This window comes from Sturnira hondurensis, unplaced genomic scaffold, assembly GCF_014824575.4.
Source record: "Sturnira hondurensis isolate 20B ecotype Veracruz unplaced genomic scaffold, ASM1482457v3 Scaffold0019428, whole genome shotgun sequence".
Lineage (NCBI taxonomy): Eukaryota > Metazoa > Chordata > Mammalia > Chiroptera > Phyllostomidae > Sturnira > Sturnira hondurensis.
Genome location: NW_028092059.1, coordinates 465801 through 493460, shown reverse-complemented (window position 1 = coordinate 493460; position 27660 = coordinate 465801). Strand labels below are relative to the sequence as shown.

At 35.8% G+C, this 27660-nt stretch overlaps 1 protein-coding gene across 2 annotated transcripts in view; it reads right to left on the bottom strand.

The window, feature by feature from the left end:
• ARHGAP15 (Rho GTPase activating protein 15) overlaps positions 1–27660 on the bottom strand; it is a 630630-nt gene that overhangs the window by 208798 nt on the left and 394172 nt on the right. For both annotated transcript variants that reach the window (XM_037027857.1, XM_037027858.1), the window contains exon 10: positions 25276–25374. In XM_037027857.1, the coding sequence (XP_036883752.1) occupies positions 25276–25374 (99 nt within the window). The remainder of the gene's footprint in view (positions 1–25275; positions 25375–27660) is intronic.

Sequence of the window (27660 nt, the reverse complement as noted above, 5' to 3'; positions counted from 1 at the left end):
CAGCACTGTTTTCCAGAGTTGACTGGTTTATCTGACCAAACATAGGTAGTTTTTAATAATGCAGATGAGCCCATTAAAAATAGTTGCAAACTGTAGATTGGATAGCATTCTTGGTAGCGCAAATAGTGGATAAATCACGAAGACGTGAACTTTGAGCCTGGTTGAGAAGTGTTCCCCCAAAGCCTGCTTGTTTTTCTGGAACATAAAAGAAATGCATCTAAACCTCTGGAGTCTGAAATGTGGGCTGGGAATTTTGTATAAACAGTCCCTCTCTTGAGATTTATGGCACTTCCCAATTCCCAGGAGGCCAGAGCTACTGTAAAAACAGCCATTCTCGTAATACTTCGGTGTTCTGTTCTATCTTTCTGAAGGTCCTGCTGCGTTCAGAGCTGAGTACGAGGGGAGGTTTTGTGTCGGAGTGGCACAGATTTCCTTCTCTAAATTAATGTTTCCGATTTTTATTGCTAAATTAGTTGTTCACACACTTTAAAGTCAATGACTGAGAGTACAGGATATAATTTGAATCTCCAAATTTCATTTCGACTCTGTCTCAATGGTTGGTATTTACGCTGTACCTGTTGTTGATTTCTTGAGATGCCCGTCCTTCAGGAATGATTGCCTTAGGAAATAGTTGACACAATTCTGATTTTCAAACAAGAATAATTTTATTCTATATAAAAACCTTACGACTGTATAGTAGGTATTTTAAATAGATTTTTTTCACCATTAGGCAATGTATTTCCTTGGTAAAAATGAAAATGAAACCTCACAGAAGAGTATACAATGAGAACTAGTACCTAGTCTAGTCTGCTGTTCAAAGGTAGTCATTGTTTTAACAGTTCTGCTTTAGTTCTTTTTGTTGTTATTCATTTTATGTTAATGGGTCATATTTATGTTTATTAATTTACATAATAATTATGATAATAACTACCAATGAATGGTATTTATTGACTCCCTATCAGAAAACTTAGATTCTAGTGATAGTTACTAGCACTTACCACATACCCTCTTTCTCTTTGCTATTATCAGCTACATTTGTCTATTTTTATGTTCAATATGTAAATTACCTTTTGCTATTAAAAATAAGGAACTTGGTACATTTCCTCTTCCTTCCTCTTCTCTTCCTCATCACTTCCAATTTTATTCTTTGTTATTGTCTTTTTATTCCAAGTTTAGAATATTTTACTTTATGCTTTATAAATATCTTGTGATTTATCTATGCACTATGTTAGTCACTATTTTTAAAGGAGTGTGATTTTATTCAACATTAAAATTTTGTTTCATAATGGAGCTCTCCCAAAGTCACGGTCTAGTGTATCCTCTTCTGCATTCTTTCTGGGTTTCTTATATTTTCAAATTAAGCACTTCCCAATAGAACTTTTTGTGATGATGAATATGTTCTATATATTAACTACACAAGCCAGTAGTCACTGGTCACATATGGCTGGCTGCTGAGCACTTGAAATGTGGTTAATGGAACTGAGCAACTAAATTTTTCTTTTATTTAATTTTAAATAACAACCACATGTGGCTTATGACTACCATATTGGACAATGGAGCTCTAGGTCAGAGTCAACTACTGTTCCTTTCTTGTATTCCACTGTTATACCTGAATTTATTTTTGAGTTCTTTTTTTAAAAAAAGTAATTAGTAAGTTTTTCTTACTTCCTCCATCTCAATGACTATTTACTTTTGCTTCATAATTAATTGATTTGAATATTTTCTTGACTTTCATGATTTTTTAATTCTCTAATTTTGAAAAATAATGTTCCATTATCTTTTAGCACTGTTGCTGTCTGATATCAAATTGATTCTTGATGGCTTATAGGTAAATTGCTTTGTTCAAGATTTAAAAGAAGAAAACAATTTTCTCTTTAAACTGATGGAAGTAAAATTTCACTCAGATATGCCCACATCTAGGCTCTTTCAATCAGAAAACATTTTCTTTTCCTTCCCTCTATTGTCTCTCTTCTGTATCTAGAACTCTAGAATGAATGTTGTTTAAATATCAGATTATAGATATGACTAAAAAACCGATTAGAATTGAACGCATCTCCCTTCCTTCCTGCTCCTCAACTAACTTCAATCTTACATGGACAGGCTGAATGACAGGTTCCTGTAGAATGAGTGGGTGATGAGCAGACAGTAGCTAGAGGTTCCTCAGTTACCAGTGTAAGGAGGACATTATCCTGAATATGGAGTATGTGAACTATTTTGCTCCTCAGCAAAGCTCTTACCCAGTGCACGTCGTAGAGGACCTGAGATAACTCCATCTCTACCACCGTCCTTCTCAGATGCCAGTGTCCTCTCCTCTGTCTTTGTAGAACTTGTTCTCAGACTCAAGCAGCTGCTGCAAGCTCTTCCTTGGTGCCGGATAAAAGGAGCAGGATCCGGCTCTCCCAGATGTTAGATCCAATATTTAGTAAATTACTTTTTTAATCATCCTCTGCCAATTTCTGCTCTTTTTATGTGTTAACTCCAATTTTCGATATTCTCTAGGACGTCCCCAGAAAGAACTGTGCTTAATTATGGTGTCTGGGAATGGTGTTTCTTCTGCTATAATTTCTTTACTTGTTTGATCCCATCTGCTTTCTGTCTTCCTGGAATTTCTATTTCTGGTCTGTTGATGTCACCTTTTCTGTTTTCAGCACCATTATTATATATTTTTCCACACATCTTTTCTATTATTTCATTGGGATTTTTTGAAGGAAGGGAATCAGACATGTTTTCTTAGTCTGTCTATTTAAATGGAGGCCTGCATTGTTTTTCATAAATACAAACTTTTTAATGCCAACAAGGAAAGTGTTAGATTGTGAAGACACTGCTATATGATAATTCTCTTCTTTATTGGCAACTAGGACATAAATGACCTGTTATTAAATTATAAATATTTAAAATACTAATTATGTATCTCCAATTCTAATGTTGGGGAAATATACAGTTTAGGATCAGTATATCCCTCATTTTCACATTCCTATACTTTTCTGTGCTTAGAGAATTCCCTATTGTAATTTATGCTTTTTCCAATGTTCCTTTCATTACTGAGATTGATATAATTTTCTCTTCTATTTGTTTCATTAGTCCTTTCTTTATAATTTTTGTCTTAATTTAATAGTTTGTCTTACTATCCTTGTATCTCTGCTATAAATTCTTGTTTCATCAGGCAACTGTGGCAATGCATTTTCCTTTTTCTTTCAAAAATGATACAAAAATTTTCTCTGGCTAGTGTGGCTCAGTGGATTGAGTACTGGCCTATGAACCAAAGAGTCACTGGTTTGATTCCCAGTCAGGGCACATACCTGGCTTGCAGGCCAGGTCCCCAGTAGGGGGTGCCTGAGAGGCAAACGCACATTGATATTTCTTTCCCTCTCTTTCTCCCTCCCTTTGCCTCTCTAAAAATAAATAAAAATAAAATCTTTTAAAAATATGAAAAGTCTTATCATTAATGTTTCTTCACTATCTTTGTTTGAGTTAAGTAACAGTCAATTTTGATTACTCATTCATGAATTAAATGTTTTCATCTACCATATATTTTATAGTTTATTCATAAAGAAAAGAAAAAACTTATCCTCATAAGATGAGGAAATAGCAAGTATTTTCTGCTGGTTTTTAAAAAAATATTCGACTGAAAAGAAGTCACTAAGAGAAGAGTGGTTTTTTTAAAAAAAATTCTGAGAAAACAGCTTAGAATCTGTGATGCTAGTAAATAAACATTAGCTTATACTGTTTGTGTAGCCAGTGTTAGATAGGGGCAAATTCCAGATTTAAATAAATATCCTAGCATCGAAGGAGCACAAAGTAAAAAAAAAGATACATGATATTAGCACTTTAGAGAATCTTGGATCAAAAAGGGGGATGTTGGTTTTTCTTCAAAGGGCTTTTCACTGAACATTTGGGGAGTTAACATCATTATAAACCTCCTTTCTTAATCGATTTAAACTGTTATACTAGAAAATAAAATGGATCAGTCCTAGCTAAAAACATCTGTCTATCTATCTATCTATCTATCTATCTATCTATCTATCTATCTATCTATCGTAGTTTCAGTTTCTGGCCAATCCTTACCTCCCAATTAGATTTGTCTTTTTTGGTCACCTGAGGAGACAAACTTAAATTTGGGAGGGGAAAAGGACAAAATATCTCAAAGTGTTAAGTGCATTACTGGTTATATTTCTTAGTGATTCTGTATTATACCATTCGTGCCTTCAAAAGATCTGAGACTGTACTGATTGGGGGTTGTGTGGGGGAAGAAAGGGCTTGCTATCTTGCTTTTAACTATTATTAAATATTCTTGTATAGAGTTTCATTGTTTGAAAACTATGTATTTAGCCTTAGTTTCCCAGGAAGATACTGGGCATTTTAGTAAATAGAGGCAAATTATACAGAATTGTTTAAATGTTACCAGGAACACAAAAGCCATCTGTCCTCAACATACACAGTCATTCTTCATTATTGAAAATTCCCCCTTATTTTTATACTTAGTTGTGAATGTTTTATACTTAGTTGCCATAATGTTTCTGAAAAATTTTTTATAGTCAGAGATACTTATCCAGACCCTTAGGGTCCAGAAATGTAAAGAGTAGTATATAAAAGATGCTATGAAAACTCACATGACTACTGAGGGCTAGAACCTAGATTCCATTGGCTATGATTTCTTTATGTTTGGGTTTTTTCCCATATAACTTCCATACATTTAATTTGACTTATATTCCATTCAGACTTATTATTGGGCCAATTGCCTTAAAAATCATGCCTTTTAATTTACAGATTACAAGAAAAAACCAAGTTCTAATGTGGTTAGTGTGATGTTGGTAGAAGCCACTTGCACATGCTGCCAAATGCCAGGATAGAAGAAATGAGACTCTAAGGATGTTACCCCTTGTGCAGTTCCTCATTTTTTATACATTAATTCTTACATGTCTGCCTAAACTCAACTAGGGATTTGAGCCTGCAGCATGGTAGCCAAATAAGATTCATAGAATAATGCCAGGCAGGCTCTGGAACTATCTCAAAGTAAAAAGGCATCTCAGAAAGACCCTGGGTTTGCCTGTGAAATTTCACTGGGGCATCTCATACCCTTGATTCGATAAGACTAACAATAATCAACTGAAATGATTTCTGGAATGTGGGAACCAAAGTGTCTGGAAATAGTCTTTGATAAATTCTCTTACATGTTCCTTCTTGTTAAAAATCAGTCTTAAAGACAAATATTGGCCAATGATTGTGATTATCATCAAGTGAGAGTTCTTGTCTTTAAGGAAAACTTCATGTGTCTGGAAGATATTGAAGTTAGAGGTTGTGTTTGGTTCATTTCATATCATTCTCTGAGATTCTTTTATGTATGAGTTTCATTGTTATGTTATGCTGTGATTATGTTGGTGTAAATAAAGCATTCTTTTTTCATGTGCCTTGCTCAGAGTGTTTCTTTAAAATAAATATGAGTAATAGGAATAAATAGTTGAATTTGGTCAACCATTATCATCTGGTGGTTTGTAAGCAAACATGCCAACGTACGTTGAAGACGCTATTCATAAGGAGAGCTTGGAGCCAGGGAAGGAGAAATCTGCAGACTCTGCCCACGTACGCTTTTCTCTTTTTAAAATTTCAGCAGCAAACTCTTTCATAAGTTAAAGACAAGAAATAAAAGGCTTACATACACAAACAAGAAAACACTGAAAAATGGCTCCTTCTGTGGTGAAGTCATAATAGTGACATTAAGTCAAGCCTTTGATCCCACTATATGTGAAATAGACATTGATTTAAAATTCATATATCTGTTCTCATTCTTTTCAGTCCTTCCACACCTATTTTTAAAAAATATCTAAACAAAGTGACCTCATTGTTTTCCATTGGACTTTTTTTTAAACATTGGCCGGGATGATTGAGATTCAGGAATGTGGGAAAATGGATTCCCAAACCACGTACCTCCCCTTTCATTCTGAACTGTAATTTTTGGCTTGGCTTGAATCACAGTCATCGCATTTCAGCCTGAATCTCTCTGTAAAGTGATCTTTCTTAAACATTTCTCTCACTCATCAAGGGATCAGAAACAAAGCTATTCTAGCCTTTCAGCAAAACACTTACAAGCAGCTTTTACAGAGAAGTTGCAAGAGCTAAATTTCCTCTAAAATTGTTTGAAAAGCGAACATTTTCAGTGCCTCATTGTCCTTTTTTGTGAATCTTGTCATCTGTATGCCATGAGTTGCAGCAGCTATTTTAATCTGTTTTTGTTTGCAATCCATTTGGTGTCCACCCAAGGAAATGCAGGTGATTCTAATTAACTTACTGCTGAAGATGGAGGAAAAAAAATCCCTCAGTTGTATTGTAGAGAATTACACTCTTAAAACCTTTGACTATTTATACCATTATTAATGAAAATGATTATAGGAATATATTTACCAACTAATTCATTGCTGTTCATTTTTTTAAAATAAAAAACGAGTCTAATGGCCCAGCAGAAAGCCACACACATACACAAACACAGAGACACAATACGGACCCCAAGAATACTTGCCAACTTGTATTTAACAAGAGTAGCAACTTAAAAATAACATTATTTTTACTTTGTGCAACATAGTTTAATATCTGAAATAACCCTGTTCCAATAAAAACCTATTGAAATACTCTCAGGCCTAACTCTGCCCCGAAGGTAAAAGTGATTAATTGAAAGATTTTGGCAGATCTCTGCTCACCACCAGGGCAGTTTAATTTAGAACACATTCAACCATTTCTCAGTGTCTCTGTGTTGGTGGAGCATAACTTTTGATCTTCTTTGGGGAGGTGCCTCTAATTCAGGCCCTTGGGCTAGACACTTCCTGGAGGGTTTTGATGGCTTGCTCTGCTAAGCGTTCAGGTGAGAAAGAACCCTTTCTGGCTGCCGTTTCTAAAGTGGGTTAAGTAAACCGAATTCCAGACACAAAAGCAAAATAGCCTACAAACCTGTTTGAGCATATTCACCATAAGCAGAGTCCTATTTAAATCTTTTCAACTTCTTGATGCTCTCCCAAACTGCTCAGAAATTCTGCTACGGTTACACTCTTTCTAGGCACAGAAGAAGATGCTTGTGACCATGAAGCAGATGACACCGAAATGACCAACTTTCCTTTTTTCAGGTATACAAAGAAGATTGCTTTTGAGAATACAGAAGAGACGATCACACGGGGACTGTTAACACTTCTGCTAAATACAAAGATCGGACTATTGCATCATCCATCTCCCTGTTTGGAAGATGGACTTGTGCTGAATTGTAGTTAAATGGAAGGACAGAAAAATTTCAATATATTCTGAATGGAAAGGCTTTGAGGTGATGAACTCCAACTCTCTATGCAATGGAACACATGTTGATCAAGTACTTGATGTGTAGCAAAAGCATGCTAGGTGTTGGGGATACACAGAGCAAAGAACAATGAATACACAATCCAGTTATTATAGAGCTGGTGTCAGCATTCTTTTCGGGCACTATGAGTGAATCCCACATGCAAGTTCATGCTCTAGTGGCAATGGCACCTGTGTCTTTAAATATTTTCTCATCTACAACACAGCTGAGCAATACACATATATTGGTGTATACTCTCTAGCCAAGTTGAGAAATAAATATGAATATGACATACACTCAATTTCACATTATATCCTAAACAGTTAAGCAATGTATGCTATATATTTTTTATACCTTTAATATATAATATTACATATTATATTATTAACAATGATTATCTATGTATAGTGGGGTTATAAAATAATTCTATGTTTATTTATTATCTTATTAATTTTCCAAATATTTTATAATATGTGTATGTACATTTATATGTGTATAAATATACATATATTACTTGAGAATAGATGACCGTAATAATATTTATTATATTACCAAAATATTATGACAAATGTTGCATTTTTAAATTTTGACATGGTTTTATATTTTCATTGGCTAACTTGTAAAAGGTTGGGTTAACCTTATAAATTTACTGTCTCCTTGATTGCTCTATTTTGTATCTAACTTTGCTAGGCAATGGTTTATGGCCCATGATATCAGATTCCAAATTTTCATGAGACACAGTAGAAATCTCAAAATTTAAGTATTGTACAATGATTCCATTATTAACAAATCACACTCAGATTTGGAGATAGAAATATAAGGTCTCTGGAAGGGAGCTGAAAAGACATAGTCATGTACTCAGATTAGAAGCTCTAGTTGTCCCTGGACAATTTGTACTATTGTCACTCATGATTAGAACGGGTACAAAAAATGTATAGGTAAAACCCTCAAGCTAGCATAGCTGGCTTTCTTGATTCTATTATCACACTATAAGTAGAGATTTGGCAAAAGTTTCTTTTCAGTATAGGAAAGGCCTATTTTCTCAGCTTCATTCTTGACTACTTGAGGGCTCTTAACCATCCAGGAAAGAATTGCACTCACTCTAATTAAATCATTTCTTGTTGACTTAAAAAAGGACTTCCAATGCCAGTTGTTCCCTTATTTAAATGCATCTAGCACTAGTGGGGTACAAAGCGGATTTCCTGCTTCTGGGTGATTTTGTCACATAGGTCTACCTCAGAAGTCTTATTGAAGTATTTGTGTGTGATATACATACACGCATAATTAGCATCTATTGTTAGATATATTTAACATCTATCTTTTTAAAATCTGTTGTCATGGAAAGAGGGTATACTAAACTAAGGTGTGTTATATAAGTTGATGTTCATTAATACAATATTTATTGAATGTCTACCTCCTATATTTGATTGTCTTAAGGGTAAGGAATCAAATTATAAATACACTTAACATTTTCCATTGCATGAAATGTAAATAGTGTCTTAATTTTCCCATTTCTCCCAATGACTGGCAGATTTTCATTTGAAATTGAATGTTGAATTTTGAAAATAATGGGAGAAAAATCTATGATCAGTCACTGCAGCGGACTCTTGAAGTGCTACAGGAGATATAAATGAAAGAAGACAGAGATAAAAATGTGAAACCATTTTGGTTTCAAGCTAATCCAAAGGGGTAGTTGCTATTATCCATATGCCTACCCTGTCCAGATTTCCTGACATTTTTAGATACACTAAGATACAGAAAAATGGAGTGTTTTTACTATACTTAAAGATTTGGAGGAGAAGGGAAAGATTTGGAGGAGAAGGGATACATTTTTCAACTTGACTCAACACAGTTTATCCTTAAACATGATTTATTCTCATCATTATAACAATTTCCATCATATAGAAAATGCAATAAATAATCTATCTTTCTTCAGGGACAGCTTATACAATTTTTCTTTTAGGTGAGTGTAATGTTCTAAACTAAGTTTTAGGAGCTGAACTCACAAAAATCCATGTAAAGCTTTTCTCTACAGAATGAAACTCTGTGAAGAGGCACATCATTCTTCCTCCAAATCATGAGATCTCTGAAAACGAGGCGTATTTCCTCTCTAGTCAGGGTTGCAGAAAACAGTCCTGGGGGCTTCTCCCGTTGTGTTATTTTTCTGCACCTGCAGTGTGTGTGGACCTGCTGTGTGCAGACACTGGCTCCATCCAATGACACTTTTCATCTCTCTAGTGCCTCAAGTCTCCCCAGTACCTCAGCTCGAAGCTTATTGGCTTCAGCTGGAGACACATGGCCCTGAACCATGGTTGACTCATAAGACCCTGGACACCCAATCCACTTTCAAGTTTTCAAACACATCTTATCTAAGACTGTTAACACAAGCTCTTCCCAGAAACAAATGTATTTCTATCATTTTATTGGACAAAATATTAAAAGAAAATAATGACCTTATTTTAGTTAAGCTTAAAGCAAAGAGTGCTATAAGCAAAACCTATAGAGAGAAGGAGTGTACTAAGCTTGGGGACACAGCATGCTTTTAGGGGTGGCAGTATGACTCCCTTTGCCCCTCTTGGACTTATCAAACAAAACTAAATCAGACAAACAAGCAAAACCCTTTTCTTCCCTGATGCTTAAAAATACCCTAACAGGAGACAAAGCCATTTAATGCTAAATTATTGATACATTTTAAAGCAACTGTAGTCAGGGTAATACTTCAAGCTCAGGTGAAAATGATCTTCCTGAGGTAGTTTTGCCAGAGGGGGTGGAATTGGAGGTCAGACACAGTGTTCAAGGGCACACTGTGTAGTAATATAGCCATCTAGCAAAGAAAAAAGGGAAAGGGGCAAATAGGCACCCAGAATATGTCATGATCTGTTCTGGAGTAGTATCTGTTCAGACCCCATACTTCGCCTTGTAAGAAATTTCACTCACAGGTTTGTAATTGCCTTCTTATGGTTCCAGGGTTTTCAGACTCCTTCCATGTCATATTTATCACAGGTGCAAATCCTGTGATAAACATGCAGCTAAAACTTTACTATTTGGCAATGTTCAACAAGTAGAAAGCAATCCCCCTGCCCAAACCTTTCCCCCATCCTGTTAAACAAGAGAGTGACAATAAATGACTCAGGACTGTGAGCATGAACGAATGTTTTGGTCCCATACACCATGCATGTTAGAAATAGTAGGTGACCGGGTCTGTAAAACACCTCTAAAAGGGAGGTGGTTATTCATAAAATAGAATCCCTGTGCAATCTTCAACAATTTTAGTTAAACAGAGGAACTGTCACATTTTTTTCTTTTAGTAATAAGAATTTGTGGAAGTTACCTTAAAAAAGAAAAAAGAACTCACGGACATGGGCAAAGGCATGGTGATTGTGGGGAGGGGGGTGCATAAAGGGATTGAATGTTAATGAGAAAGATACAATAAAAGAAGAAGTTTTAAAATAAAAATATGGAATTTTAAGAATTATCTGAACTCTTCCTCATCTACATAAAACATTACCCAGCTGATTGATCCATGGGGTTAAGTACATATCCTTCAAAATACTGAAACTCCTCATATTTTAGTTTGTAAAGATACGGGGAACATGTTGCCAAAATAAATGAGTTTGCCCGTGGTGCTCTAGCTGCTTCTCTGGGCTCTTCAGAAATCAATGCTCCATCTCTACAACTATGTTCAGTTACGAAAAGTTGATTTCTAGTCTTAAGTCAGTTTCTAGCCTATTAACTTCCCCCTTATGTGTCTTTTGCACTAAGAAAAGACACATTTTGTCCAGTAAGAAAAATTGGTTTATTTGTTCCTATCAATGAAAAGCTTGTGGAAAGAAACCTTTTCAGTGGGGAATGAATTTGAATAGAAAACATGGGCAGACGCATACATATATCAGACCGAGGATTAAAAGATGAATATTATATGTGAGGAAACATTACAAGAAAGTCTCACTCTATTAGTTTTTCCAGGTCAGTGTTCCAAGCCAGTCTTGGATTATGTGTGAAAAGTAAGAACTCTATACTGTAACAGGTGCCGGCAAGAAACTGCCATTAAAGCTTATAGAAATTATGCCTGTAAAGTCTTGGCATCTGAGAAAACTCTCTCATAAGAATGTACTATGCATCAGACTTTTCTCACTAGAAAAACAATGCAAGGCTGTGACTGCTTAACAATATTCCCAGTCACTATTTCGTTAACACCATCCATTGGTGATGACATGTTTGGTGACCTTGTGCTATATTAAAAGTATATGCCAGTCCTCATTGTAACACTGTGAATGTGCATTATCTTCAGCACCTAACAACATAGCGATTGGTCTGCCATCTGTCTATTCTGTTGGAAGCACAAACTTGAATGTTTCTGTGGAGTTGGTGGATTCATGTTTTGTGGAGTTAATGGATTTATACCAATGCTAACATTTCAAAGATAGACTCTTCATATAGCACATGCCACATAGTAAATACTTCCAAGATTTTACTGGAGTTAGGCATACAGTCCGTAGGTATCAGGTAGTAATTCATATAGGCGTTAAACCTGTACTATTGACTCACGCTGAAAAGCAGTACCTGTGGCACCCAGGAAGTGCAAAAGAAATGCCATCTTTGTTTTCTTACAGAAATCACCCCATATCTGGATGACCGTGTCCTTAAAGACTAGTCATATAGTTCTTCGAACATAAACTTGCCTACCTTAAAGTTAACGAGCAAAAAATATTTCTCTGATTAAGCTCAATTCTCTAGCTATTAATTCTAGAGATTAAAATATTTGTTATTTTACTGACATTTGCCTGTTGGATACACTTGCATTTTTTCCTTACCTTATTCTATAAGTCTACCCCTGGTAAGGAATTTTATTAAATGCAGAGGTTAATTTGGATTTAAAGCATTTATCAAGTTAAAGGCTGAAATAAAACCGTAGATAGTAGGGAATATTAGAAAACTCTCACTGAAAAAGATTGTGAGTCTGTGTATATACAGATGTGTGAATCTATATTGGAGTCCGTAGCTATACTGTAGATTGAACATTACTAGCTTATATCTGTAATGGTATTTATACATTTAAATATATATATCTTTAGTTAAAAGTCCATAGGGTAATATAACTACCTTCCAAAATGCACATACATGCCCACACACTAACACCAACCCAGGCAATCTGCCAAGAGTGGTTGCTGTAAAAAAGGTTTCGCTTTAGGGCAACGGCAGACTAGCTCACCACCCCACTGGCCTGTCCACTCCTCAGCACATGGATCTCTGCTGTAGCCTGAACGTCCCCTCCTACAGTGATGGAACATTTCTTCAGACTATTTTATTGCCAATACATTTTTACTTTGTATGATGAAATGAAACAAGGGACTGGTTTCATTAGAAGGAGAGGTAAACAGAGCATTAATTAAATTTGCTGATGATACTAAATTGGGAGGAACTGTGGACATCTGTGAAGACAAAAGACTCATACAAATAGACTTAAGGAGTTTAGAAATACAAGCAGGAAATAATAAAAATGAGATTCGGCCTTAAATAATGCAAGCTAATACATTTGGGAAAAGATAATCAGAAACACGACTAGTCACTGGCTGGTGGATGCCTGCAAAGTGGTGATGGTAAAAGAGACCTAGGGGGTGATAATGGGAAAATTATACACAAGCCTACAGGGGCGTAGTCACGATGCCTAGAGGTTTATGTGTAAAAGAACGTACTTTTTGAGCCAGAAAGTTGATAGTGCTACTCTTAGGATACCAATAGTTCTCAAATTTGGCTTCAGTGAGTTGAATCCCACAGGTTTGTGGAACAGTTGAACACTATTTGTTGAGAGAGCAGTTTTCTCCCTGTTGAGGATGAGAAAGTGTGCTTTGCCCAAACCTGGACTGAACACCTGGGTCACTGTTCTGGGTTTGTCCTGTCCCATACCATTAAAGACTGGTGTTAATATGGTATTTATATTAGACAGATAGAGATACATAGATACAGATACATATCACACTGTGTTGTAAAGGGGAAAAAACCCCAAAACACCTGACTTTCACTTATAAGGTAGTTGCTTTTGGGATAATGTGCCTTCACATTATGTTTAAAGAGCCATTTCACCATGATCTTTTCTAGCAGTTTGATGCATCTTCAATATATAGGATTTGATTGTCTAAGGACGAATTAATGCATGAATTGATGAGAATAAATCTTGAATAATGTCTATATTCTCATCCATTTAATCATCCATCATGAATTGAGTGCCCACCCAATGCCAGTTCAGATGAGCTAAGCACTGAGGAGACAAGCTGGACACGATCTCCAGACTCCAGGAGTCTTATTCTCAATAGGGAGACCAGCTGTTGCGATCCCATGCAGCAGCAAAGCTATCACCGGAGCACAGGGGGGATGCCCTGGTGATTTCCCGGGGACAAGGAGAGGTGGTTGAGGATATCAGTAAGAGAGTAGGCCCGGTAAAAGGTGACTCTTGTGTTATGCACAAGAGGATGAATATAAATTTGGCAGGTAGATGGGTAGGAAGAGAGTCTTTAAGGTGAATAGCACCTAGGAGGAATATCAGCTTTTAGAAAACTTCGTGTAGTGGGTATTCTTGGAGCATAAAAATCAGCTTATGAGGATATGCAGTGGACAGTAGACAGAAGTCTTATGTTTATCCTTTTTAATGGGAACTTTTAGTGTGGAATTTTGTTTATCCTGATGGGGAAGGAGAGCTGTCTGAGGATTCTATGCAGGAATGACACAATCCTACTTGTATTTAAGAGGGATAATTTGGCAGCCTTGAGGAGGGTGGCCAGTGTAGAAATGAGAATGAAGACAGTGCCATCTATTAGGAAGTTTATCTCAAAACAAATTATGGAGGCCAAGTCAGGACCACAGAAGGTGAAAGGAAGAATCAGATTCAAGAGACATTAAGAAAATAGAGATGATTAGATTAGGTAAATGCCGTAGTTAGTGTCTAACATGAGAGAAGAATTTATGATATCCAACATTTTTTTAGGGCAGTGGGAAAAATAGGTCATGATGCCTTTGACTGAGTTAAAGAATAAAGGGAGAGAACAGGTTTGTTAGAGAATGTGATAAGGTCAGTTTGCAAAACTTGAGTTTGCAATGCCAGGGGAAAATTCAAGAAGGGTTGCTCCTAGAACTCAGGTCTCAGTGTAAGAAATAGCTGGAGCAGTCATTCTCATATAGGAGCTTTGACATCACTGAAGGAATCATTTCAGTTTTAAGTATGATTGAAATTACACTGAGGGAATGAGTAGCATAAGATACCAGAGACAAGAATTAAATCCAGAGGAAATGCATGTTTCTTATGCTGTCAACCACTAGGCCAAACACATGGACTTTGATATTATGCTATGCAATTTCAAATTCATGCCAACTAACTGCCTGCCTTCTAAACAAAATTAAAGAACACTTACTATAGTGATTACATTACTGTCTGTTAAGTTTTCGATTTCTCTGCAGGGAAACTAAAGAGTTAATCTAGCCCAAACTGTCAAAAATTAAAACATCATAAGAAGGGCATCATTTCAAAAACAAGAAATACATAGTCATATTTTATGACACTGGGTATTCAAGGTTGTAATAGAACTTTTGATAGCATCAGCAAAGCTTAACTTTTTTATGCCATAAGTAAATTGGTTGAAAATGAAATCGATATCCAATAGTAAAATCATTTTAGAAGTTAGAATATTGGTGTCCTGTCTTCATTAGCTTCCTATTGAAAGATCTATATATTTGACTATATATTTCTCATTTGAAATTCTTCGACAGACTCTTTCAACTAAAAACATCATTAAAATACAAATTTCCTGAGAAATACATAGAAAATAAACACTGAATCAAGAAGGTGAGATGTTTACAGGAATGTAAACCAACACAGAACTATACCAGCAGCGCGTTCAAAGTGTCTCTGAGTTAAAAATGTGCTCAGCTTTCTGAGTGGCTACGGAGCCTGAGCTTGTGCTGCCCTGGTCTCAAGCATGTCATTTACAAGTCTTAGCTGCCACTCAATTACTTTATTAAAAACAGCAGGCTACTGGTGTTGAAGCGATGCCTAATAGGATATGACTTCCTCTTATGAATTTGAGCAGAGAATCGATATTCTTTTAGCTGCTGGATGGTGAACTTAAATGTAGTATCCAAAAATTGATGAGCATAAAATCTGTAAGAAAACACAACCTCAAATCTTTAGCATAGCTGCATATAGATGGAAAGAGTGATATCATTTACGAAAAACATAATGTGCTGTCATCAGGAATAGTTTAAATGTTTAAAAAGCAGATTTGCAAACCTCGTTATTCTCTACACATCACGCAGCTGCCTTCAACCAACAACCCTTGATCGCTGATCTTTTCAGTTTCAACCATATGCAGATGTGGCGATGGTGCGCAACTTTCCAATAATTTAAGCAATGTTGAATATAATTTATCCATTTAGTCATCATTTATTGAGAATCTCTTATAAGCCACTGTTAAGAAATAAGAATAAATCCATGTTCTCTATATAAAGACTATGTGATATATTAAAGGTAATATTTTAAATATTTTTCCATAAGCTGCGCTTTTACCCTAAATCTTAGGACATTCGTATTTCCATAAAAGGAATATGCTTCTGCATTCTGAGTCTACGTCCACTATAATCTCAAGAACTCTTCCAGTGGTGTCATTTTGGAGCTATTTTTGTCTTGCGCAGTTAATTTTTCTTCTCAAAGTGTCCTGCCCTTGATTTTTTGTTTGTTTGTTTTTTGCTGAACTGAAAATAGGAAGTGGCTTGCAAAATACAAAATTCAGCAAGAAGGAATAAAACTAGCAAGAAAGACTATTTTGACCCCCCCCCAAATTTCTAACTCCACAGCTTGTTAGAATATAAGATAAACGTCCACAGAATTTAGAAGAATCTCCAAGATAAATTTTTTAAGGAAATGAAGAAATTACTCTAAAATATCCTACAGGGGGAAATATGCCAGATTCAATTACATAGACCAATGCAACTACTTCTCCTAGAATCTGTGTGTCTTTTTCACTATATATGTAGATTAATGATTAATGCTTAAGTCGGACACACTTCATTTGAAAGTGTGAAAAATCCTTGGAAAGGACAATTTTTTTCAAGACATTTTAAAAAGGAAACATATTAATTAGGAAACCCACAAAAGAGTATAATGTTTTGGTCTCATTCATAGCTTCCTGAATTAATTTAATACTTCTTAATTTTCATAAACTTTCAAGCTCCAGGGAAATGCCTATGAAAATATAATGTATAGACACTTGTTCAATCAATAAACAACAGATTATTTTAAAAAATGGAGTGACATGCTTGTGAAAGTTTTGATAACTTATTTTTAAAAAATCAATTGGTTCGCATTATGCACTAAGAATTTGAAAAATTATATTTAAAAACTATAAGTTCATTTTAGAATCCCAGGGTACCAAATATCTGAAAACCTCTGCATTATCATCATCATCATCATCATCATTATTATTAGTAGCTCCTATTTATTGAAAACTTGAAATCTTTCCAAATGCATGCATTTAAAAAAATTGTAAACATTTGCTTCCAAGCTAAACTATCTTGCTTTCAGCCAAAATTATTTTTATTGTTGAATTGTTAACTTCTGAATATAGGGGCTTAAACAAGAAAACTCCCAGCCCCAGATTTCCTGTAATGTAAATGACACCATGATAGGCTATTGTAGAGCATTGCATCTAAGCATGTTGAGGTGTTGCATTATTTAAACTCTCCTTTCAGAATAAAAGGAGAATTAATAGTCTAGGGTAGTGATTTTCAAATGGTGTGCCTGAAGAATTAAAAAAAAACATTCAATACCTGACTATTTTTAATGTATTTTATTAATTTATGCTATTGCAGTTGTCTTATTTTTTTCTCCCCTTTATTCCCCTGCACCCTGTAGCCCTGCTCTCACCAGCATTCCCCTCCCCCACCTTAGTTCATGTCAATGGGTCGTACGTGCAAGTTCTTTGGCTTCTCCATTTCACGTACTATTCTTAACCTCCCCATCTCTATTCTGTACCTACCATTTATGCTTCTTATTCCCTGTACCACTTACCCCCCATTCTCCTCTGCTCCCTCCCACTCATAACCCTTGATGTAGTCTCCATTTATGTGATTCTGTTTCTGTTCTAGTTGCTTGCTTAGGTTGTTTCTTTTTGTTTTAAGGCTTGGTTGTTGGCAGTTGTGAGTTTGTTGTCATTTTACTGTTTATATTTTTGGTCTTCTTTTTCCTATGTAAGTCCCTTTAACATGTCATAGTCAGGGACACTGACCTCTTTTCCCTTAGATTGTCCAAAAAAAGAAAAAGAAAAAAGCCAATACAACAATAGCCATCCAGTGTGAATATACCAAAATTATACCAACTTTGTTGTTAAATGGGCAAAAAATATATTTTTGATGTGCCATATAATTTTAGTAATTAGTTTATGTGTGCCAGGTCATGAAAAAGGTTGAAAATTGCTGGCCTAGGGTATTAATTTTGGCACTGTTTCCTTCCAACTGACTCCAAGGGAAAAATATATTAAGAACCTAAACTTTGGAATGGAGGTGGGAATGGTGGTGGAGTTTGGAAATTTGACTCAGGTTTTATCTGGGGAGAGACATTATTTATCCTTATGCATTCTGGCCTGGAAAGTGTGGGAAATCCGCCAACTGATTTGACCAGAGCCACATGCTGGATGCATTCGATAGCCTTTTTGGTTGGTGAACTGCACTTTATTCCTACATTCATTTTGGTAACGTTTAAGCTTTTTCTCTGATAATAAGACTGTTGTGTATTGCTAGGTGTAAACTACATTAAATGTCACTAATAAGTACAGTGAATTAATTACTAACAATGTCTATACATGGAATTTGTGAACCTCCAATGTAAGTTTGCCATTCACAGCAAGATTTACCTAACAAGCCCTTTCTTAAACAAGAATAAATTTCTCTGGAACAGAGGAGTAGGTACCAGGTACCTCTGGCGGAGATGGTAACTGGTTCAATAGTCTGTCTCTTTATTACAGAACTCACAAGTGCGCTCTTTTATCTACATTGGTTTTCTTAATTGCAAAACACAGCTTCTCCCCCCGCCTCTGTCCACCTTGACATGTGTGATTTCTTTTGGTCGTCTTCTTCCAGTTTCTCTTTTATACTCTTGCTGGCTGTTTCCTGTTTACTCTTTTTTGATTTTGTTTTCCCCTCTAGCCCTGAGTGTGGCTTTCTTACAGACACAGAGGCCCCAGCCTGACTACCCCAAGCAGCCAGTGCCAGCTTGGACCTCGCACAGCGCTATTGCTGTCAGGGAGGTGGTTACCATTGGGTTGCATTAAAACAAAACCAAGCAAAGCCAAACACAAAACACCAAAACACCAAGCCAGACTTAATTTTAACCCAGAAGTAAAAACTAAGGAAAATTCACTGCAAACTTTCATAGCGACCCTCTGAGGATCATCTCGATTGTAAACGCATGTGGGTGCCTAACTTTAGGCATGAAAAGCAAGTACTTAAAAAAATAGAAGCAACACATAGGTCAGTGCCCTGAAAAACATTTTTGTTCAGTCCACAAATATTCTCTGGGGAAAAAGAAAAAAGTGCTTATCTTGAACTCTTGATTTTTTTTGAGCATGTAATTTTTATCAGTTTGTTTTGTTTTTGTTACTCCCCCCCCCCCCACTGCTTATAAAACTAGCAAGCAGAAGTCTCTCTGGAACAAGATAGAATCATAAAAGTTTTCAAGAATCTCGTCACAAACTAAACAGTACAAATTGCACATTCTTCATGGAAGTATCAGCCTTTAGTGCGTGCCTGGATCCAACTATAATAGATTATCCCAAAGTGGGAAAGAATGAACAGTACAAAATTAGCAGAACTGAGAGCAGAGCTCGTCTAGTGAAGGCAATACGATCTGTGCTTCAGGGGCCTGGGTTCTCAGGCAATGGGAAAGGGCTCTAAAGTCTTATTTTTGCAAGTGAACACTTGGTAGGATCTCAAGAGGCAGATTGGTACATTGATTTGGGTATGAGGAAAATGATATTAACAAGTATACCACTTAGAATCTCTTGGCAGAATAGCTACACTACAATCATGTCTGTTATTTATATAATAATATATACATGTACATTTCTTACCTAGTACAAAATGCAACATACATAGTAAATATTTATATAATCATGTAGATTCTATATTCTGAATTTTATGAATCAGATTAGTGTAGGTGTATAACCATGGCTTATTACGATATTAACAAATATTTCCAAATTAATGTTAACATAGGAAAATACATTTAGTTTCTAATGTCATGGGCTGGTTAATGTGACATTCTCTCAAACTCCATGTAACAGCAGAAGAATTACCAAAAAGAAACAGTTAAGGTATAATAATAATTTAAGCCATTCTTTTTCCAAGATGCTATAATCTACCCAAAGATAACTAATTGTTCAAAGTAAACATTCCACTCTGACCACAAAAGGAATCCATTACACAAACATATAATTCACAGTCATTTTTAGTGGGTTGTAAACAGTTTGGAATGAGCATAAAATGGGACAAAAATCAAAGTGAGCATTTTGAAATGAAAAAGTGTTTGCTACAAAAGGTCAGTCCCTTTGCTTGGCAAACTATGTAGAAAAGCCTGGGAAAATGCTGATCACACAAGCAATGAGGGGATTTTAAAGCCAACAGCCTCCTTGTTTCTTTAAACAGACATCGGAACCTATAACTGGATCCTGTCAAACAAACGACAGCAAAAAAATATAACAGCTGCTAAGAAGTCAAGTTGAGAGATAAAGTTTTCGAGGCTAAGGACCTTCTCAGAAGTAGACTAAAGGTCTTTCTTAAATCTTTAAGCAAGGTTATGGATCCCAGGGTGGCTTTTAGGCACCAAGTCAAATATGTAAGTTTGTGTATCATTCTTGTCATAGCATTTGGTGTTCCAGAAAAACAAATAAGATGACAAACTTGTTGATTAGCATCTGCTGAGGCATTCTGCAGAGTAGCTTATAGCTGGAATCATCCATTTTGAAAAACTCGGTACCATTTGTTTTTTATTGCAATATAAAAAATACCATAAAATATACCATCTTCACCATTTTTAAGTGTACAGTTTGGAAGTGTTGAGTACATTCACATTGTTGTGTAATGCATCACTAGGTGTCATGTCATTAAATAGTTTGAGGGCAAATTAATCAGAACTGAACATCGTGAAGGAAGGATGAGTTGTTAAAACAGATTTAAAAGGATGAATGCCAATCCAAATAAAATAAAACTATTTTTAAAATAGTCTTATTCTTTACCAAAAATATATTGGATGCATAAAAATACATTTAAGGTAGAAATATGCTCACTTATTTAGTCAACTCCATCATTTCATAAAGGAAGTTTTCTGCAATGTCTGGTGGTATTGGGCAGAAAAAAGATTGGCTTACCACTTCAGGAATGTCTTTTTGGAAGTCTCAGGCCAAGTGACTCCTTACATTGCATTGCCACAATGTGTCAAGAAAAAATAACCTGGGAAATAAGGCCAGACTAATCTTCTGCTGGTCTTAAGAGAAGGCAAAAACCAAACGAGTATGTGTTAATTATTTTGCCTTTCTTACGTCATTGACGTTTTTAAAATAAAAATTATATCTATCTAAGGTGTATAAAATGATGATTTGATATGCTTACTACAGTCAAGGTAGTTAACACATCATTTCTCCAGCCGGCTCTCACTTGTGTGTGTGTGTGTGTGATAAGAAAATCTGAAATTTTCTTCCTGGCATCTTTGCAGCATTTGACACAGCACTAACTGTGGTCCCCATGTCGATCCATTAGACCTCTGGGCCTATCTATCCCACATAACTGCGGCTTCATGCCCTGTGGCCAACATCTCTCCCCATTTCCCTCACTCGCACTTAAGTCATTTGAAAGCAAATGTCTCCTAGAACAAAAATATATATAATTGCAGTTGTTATAGTTGTTATTCTTTTTTCCTGTATGTTCTTGTCTTTCATAGAAGTTCTCACAGTTTGTGTTTTGTGTGTGTGTCCTTTCATATAACGCGTATTTTCTTGATATTCTCAGCTGGTAGTGTAGAGCAGTGATTTTCAATCAGTGTGCCACAATACTTTTTAAAACATTCAATACCTAACTATTTTGTCAGGGGCACTGACCTCTTTTCCCTTAGGTTGTCAAATTTAAAAAAAATGAAAACAGCCATCTGGTGTGAATAAATCAAAATTATAACTATTTTTTGTCAGATTGGCAAAAACCAATATATTTTCTGACATGCCATAGAATTTTTGTAATTAGTTTATGTGTGCCATGAGATGAAAAAGGTTAAAAATCACTGGTATAGAGAATGGCACACAGAAGATACTAAATAACTTGTAGTAATGCAATGGACACTTAGTGCCTGTTACTTCATTCAAGTGATCTTTACTGGGTGCTCACAATGTGTCACATATTATGTATGTATGGCTTTTTTCAAATAATGGAACTTCACAGAGCTGTTGGTTACATGCTTTGATAAAAGGAACTGTGGATTAAGGCCCTAATACTAATCACACCAGTTTAGACTACATACTTCATTTGCTTCACATCTAGTTCCTTGTCTCTAAGAGATACAAAAGGCCCAATTTATAAGCAAGATACATCTGTACACTTTGGAAGTCATCATAAACTACACAAAGTATGTATAAAACAGTGAAAGAATGGACGTCTCACTGTTTTGATTACGTTCCATCTATATGTCACAATGCCCCCCGCTATATGCTTGTTCACCCAGACCTCAAAAAAAGGTGGGTCAGGTGGTCTCTTGCTTTTGGTCAGTTTACCACATGCATTGAAAAACAATTTGCTGTTTTCACAGAAAATTCTTTGGAAGAAGGAACATAAATTGAAATTTTTATTGGCCACTTACCATATCTCAGATACGTGGTCTGCCACTGTAAAGGCAAGACAAGAGAGAACAAGCCACTTGGGAGAGCCTTGAAGACTAACACACTCCTTTAAGGTCTCTCCCCCAAGTTTTTCATGTGTTTTCTGGGCTGAGCAGGCAGTGTCAGAAACCAGAGAAGTGATTTTAATCCAGTTATAATAGTCGGTAAGGAAGAAAATGCTCTGGTGAGTCAGAGGAATGAAGAAAACTAAATCAAGATAAGGAAACATACTAAACAAGTTATTCGCTAAATTGGTTTACATTCGGCTCACTAAAAGATTTTCTTATAGGCATGTCCAAGAGATGCAAAACTTAAAATGTAACTAATACCACCTCACCAGGAATGCATCTTGTGCCAAGCACTGGGTGAAATTTCCCTGGGGAGACTACAGAAGCATGAGCAACTTGGTTCTGCCAAGTGCAAGTAACTAGCTGAATGAAAGAATTAATGAAATGATGGATGGATGGATAGATGGATGAATGAATGAATGAATGAATGAATGAATAGTGAGATCTGCTTTCCAGACATTGTTTCATTTAGAATAAAGCATGTAAGGAGCATTTAAAAATACAAGTATAGTTTATAGATTTTTTGAAGCTGAGGAAATAGTCTTGAGGAAAAAAGAGAGAAAAAGGAAACAAATCTTTTTTTTTTTTTTTTTGTAACAGCCGATGTACTGCTGTAGTGAATATTGAGGCCATTCCCGAAGACTGTGAGAGTAAACGCACAGTTTTCATTAAATGTGCCTTTCCCATAACTGGTCCATAAACATTTCCCATGACTCTGCAGTTGAGTATCTTGGCTGAAAGAGGATCTGGCCATTGGAAAGAGGGCTCTAGATATGCAGAGTCCCAGCCGTGCTGAGAGACTTGGCACCTTTCTGTGCTACTTCCTAATACCAACCCCGGCATAAAATGTCATCAGAAGCCTGCATAAACATTGGACTTAGATTCACATAAATTATTTCTGTCCTAAGGTGCTTTATGCCAGAATTTAGTAAAAACAGCACTTTGAGTAAATAGAATTGGCGTATAAATGTAAGAATATTAATCCAACAAAATGATCATAGAAAAATATAATCAAAAGTACACACTTGTAAATCTTGCAATAATGTGAGAGGTTTATCTTGTGCTTCTGAGTTTTTATCGAACATTTCCAAAGAGTTCCTTTAAGCTGACGCTGCCAAAGTGCTTTGAATTATCAGTTTCTTTGCAGAATAGTGCTCTCTGAGTTTCATTAAAATGCTTAGAAATTATTTTAATAATCATGCATGATTAGTGCCTGTTTAGTACTGTATCTACAAATTCATTTTAAGAGTAAATGCCAGGACAATGAAATATAATGCCAGATAGCGTTGTTCCTGTCAGCAAAAACATTGTCTTATTTTATTAAAAACTCCCACAAAATGCCATGAACAAAGGATGCAGTTTCTATTTACAGATATTTTCTACTGTATGATATTATGCTATCTGCATACCACAAGGCTTTATGTAGCAGAATTTTCATCTTGCCTGGAGTATGTACATGAATAGAGAGGTACAGAGTCCTTTTTCATATGTGCACACATCTCATTATGTACAGCTTCCCCCAAAGTCCTATTTGGATTTTTGCTCTAATATAACAGAGCTCACACAGTCAGTACTATTTATAAGTGAATGAAGATTTCTTAAAAGTGATAATTTAGCTATTGACAATAATAACATTATAACATTTTCAGTGATCCATTTTGGCTTTAAGTGCTTATTAAATAATATTTATTCCTCAAATATGTACTTACAAAATTAAATGAGATTGGAACATGCAATAAAAACACATTTCTCTCTCAACTCGAATTGACTCCATTCTTCACAGACATCTCTCCTCGTGCTCGTTCTGCTTTTACTGTTTTCTACTCTCGCTCTGAACTCTCTGCTCTTGTCTCTGATGAGTTGATATGCGTTCCCCCAAAGCCACTCCCTTTATCTACTTTCCCTACCCACTCATCCCCTTCTTGTTATTCTCCATTCCCTACTGATATGGGAATAATAGGATCCCAAGGCTATCCTTACAGTATAATTAAAGTATGAATTTCCAGGAGTTGGAAATTGCAGACCATTTTTATTATGCTTCTATAATAAAGCCAGGTAACACTGAGAAAATTAAAATAGCTTTGCCCTAGCAGATAACTTGGTAAAGGTTTTTTCTCCTTGTTTCTATTGTTTTAAGAGATTGGGAGCTGAAAATGGGAATAGATTCACCAATTCTTTTTCTGAAAACACCTCTGTCTTTTACATGATATATATCCCCCTAGATCCTGGGAATATGTTGTAAACTTGTAACAGATGGTGATGAAGCTTCATATTTTTATATAATACATTTTTTTAGATTCCTCATCTACCGTATGTATCTTCCAGGGAAAATGACCTTGAATGAATGAAGTCATAATCTGAAGGAAAAACACCTCACAGACAGACGAGCGTAGAAATGATGAGTCAATTGGGTTTTGTTTTGTTCCCCTAAGTAAGATGAGATAATTTCAGATGGAAGACTGAATGTTGAAATAGAAGGATCAAAGTTCATCTTAACATTGGAGGTGCATCTGTTAATTGTTCCAGGAAAACCAGTTAGCTGTATTCTGATTGCACAGAAACACGTGGAAGCTGGAATATCGCTGTTTGCAAGTGGAAATGCTATTTGCTTCACTTGGGTAATGTTGGGGGCTTACCAAAAATTGTTCTGGCACATCTACCAGCACGAATGTTAGGAGGGTTCTAACACTCTGAGTGCTGATATTTTATGAATGTTTTATCACTGGCTTGAAAACAAGAAGTTTGCAATTGAATCAACAACATGTCAGACAGACAAAATATTAAAAAAAAGAACATTAGTGGGAATTACTGATGTCCCTATTGTAAAAACAAACTGAAGTTAATAAGAAACTTGATCCTCTTAACCGATTAACAAAAGTCAGGTTTTAATTGCATGGCTTCCCAGACAAATCAAGTGGTGCTGTGAACTTAGCACCCTGATGCAGAGGGTGGCGTAAGGGGAGAAACTGCTGCATATTCAGTTACCCACCTCTTTTTTCAACAGCTTCAATGCATTGCTTTACGAACCGTGGAACTGTGGAATTTTCACGTTCACACACTGTGTGCAGATGAGAGCCAAAAATTTGATCTGCAAAGGAAACAGAGATGAGCTTCATTAAAATCCAAGCCTGCGTTGTTCTTTAATTTGATTTTGTTTCCATATCCACTGCATGATGAAACCTGCATCTTGCTTAGGAATCAATTTTTTTACTTTAATTCCAAAGTGTCTACTGCACACATACGAAGACCATAACTCTTTCCTTTGTGGAACAGGACTCCAGCCCGAGAGAAAGAAAACTAACACTCTACCATTGATTACACAGGGGTGACTGAGTACATTATCATCTCTCTGGGCTTAACTTTGCTGCCTACAAAATAACGACAGGGAACTAAGTAAAGTTCTACAAAATAATTAATCTTAATGAATAGAAATCTTGAGTGTTTAAAAAAAACGTTCAATGATCACAAAAATTACGATCTCTGTCAGTATACTTGGAAGAGTCATTCTGTGGCTCAAAGATGTTTGAAAAGGCAAGATCCAGGAGACTTAACTTTGAAGGGAATTTCTAAACTCTTCTCCTGCCTCAAATACCCTTCCTCTTCTCTAAGTATCCTGTTTCCTTTAGGGCTCAACTCAGAAGCAGTTTCTACACGAACTCAATCCTTCCTCTCCGCTTTGGGCTTCCAGTAGCATTGGTTTTTTCGAAAACTAGTTCCTCAGGATGTTAATAGGTGATGTGGGGAAAAGTGCTGTGATCAAAATGGTTTAGCAACATTGGGTTAAACAAAACTAAACAGGTTTCTTTTATGTATATTTATTTTAGAGCTTGTGATAGGCCTATGTGCGCTGGGAATGTCCATAAGGGCTATAGGACACACCATTTCTCACACAAATTTGAATAAGATCCTTTCATTTCAAAGGGCATCTCTCTAGACTAATGTTTCTGAGAACACTCTAGGTGAAATCCTAGCTTAGCTCTCTCATTTAGAACATGATTCATGCTACATTGCATTGTGTATTTATATTTGTAATGCGTGATATATATTTTCTCAAAGTAGATTTTGAGTGCCTGTATCATCTCTGTGTTCTTATTATAGTCACCAGTGCTTTGCACAGGATCTGGCCCACTAGATTCACCAGCAGAGTTTTAAATTTTTGGTGAAATATACACAAAATAAAATTGACCATATCACCATTTTCACACGTATAGTTCAGTGGCACTCGGTGAATGAACATTGTTGTGCAACTGACACAACTTCTCAACTTGGCATATTACACTGAAGTGCTTGTTGGTTAGTTGCTTCCCTTGCTTAGAATGCAAAACTCAGGAGAGTCAGACTATACCTCTTTCTTTCATTACTGGATCCCCAGTAACTCGACAATGCTTGGCATATACTAGAAGTTCAATAAACATTTATTGAATGATGGACTGCAAGGCATCATCTGAATCATCAGTGGAGGCTTTCAGAGAACTTAAAAATTATTTGTAGTAGAATTGAGGAGAAAATATAAAGTGCCACACAATAGAAAACTGAATAATTTATTATTACAAAAGGATAGTCATAATGGAGTGTGATGAGACTTCAGGGATGTCATGATTTTTATCCCCTTGTTAGAAAAATTGGTGACTTGAATTTGGGACAACCCAGCAGAGAGGGGAAAAATTAAGGCTAAAGCATTAATAATAATGCACTATAATAAGAAAATGTGTGCTTTTATTCAGGAGACAAAAAGAAGATAAATTCAAAACACCTCACCAAGTGTAGAGAGTAGAAAATAATCATGGGTGTTTGCTTTGAATACTTGCTTAAGTATCAGAGATATATTCAAAGTAGTGAGCTACCATAAGAAAGAATGACAAAAAGTATTTTAGAAAAATAACCCAGAACTACAGACAGAATAATTTACTCTGGTTAGTTTTATAGTCAGAAAGAATTGTTATGAAGTATAAAACTCTTTAAGGAAAATGATAATTCAAATCAATTTCACAAATATTCATTACCTGCTATCTTTATATCAATGAGGTAGGTATATTGTAAAAAATAATCAAGAAGTTCATAGTCTTGGAAGAGTTTATATAAGACAAATAATACTCAAAACGGAATGTCAGAGATGTCAGAAAAGATACCAAATGCTAAGAAAGGCATCCTATAGTACAGGTCCTTTTGTGACATTTAGTGCAGATACGATTGCATGTGGCAAGGAGTGAGAGACATTTGTGAGGTTAAGAGTCACACAAAATAGATTCCTGTAAAAAGGCATATTAAAATCTGGAGAAATTTTCTATCATTAGGTAGATACAGAAAGACATAAAAGCATTCTAGAGCATTAACTCTCTGATTTATATAGTTATTTGCAAAAGAAAATCCTGAA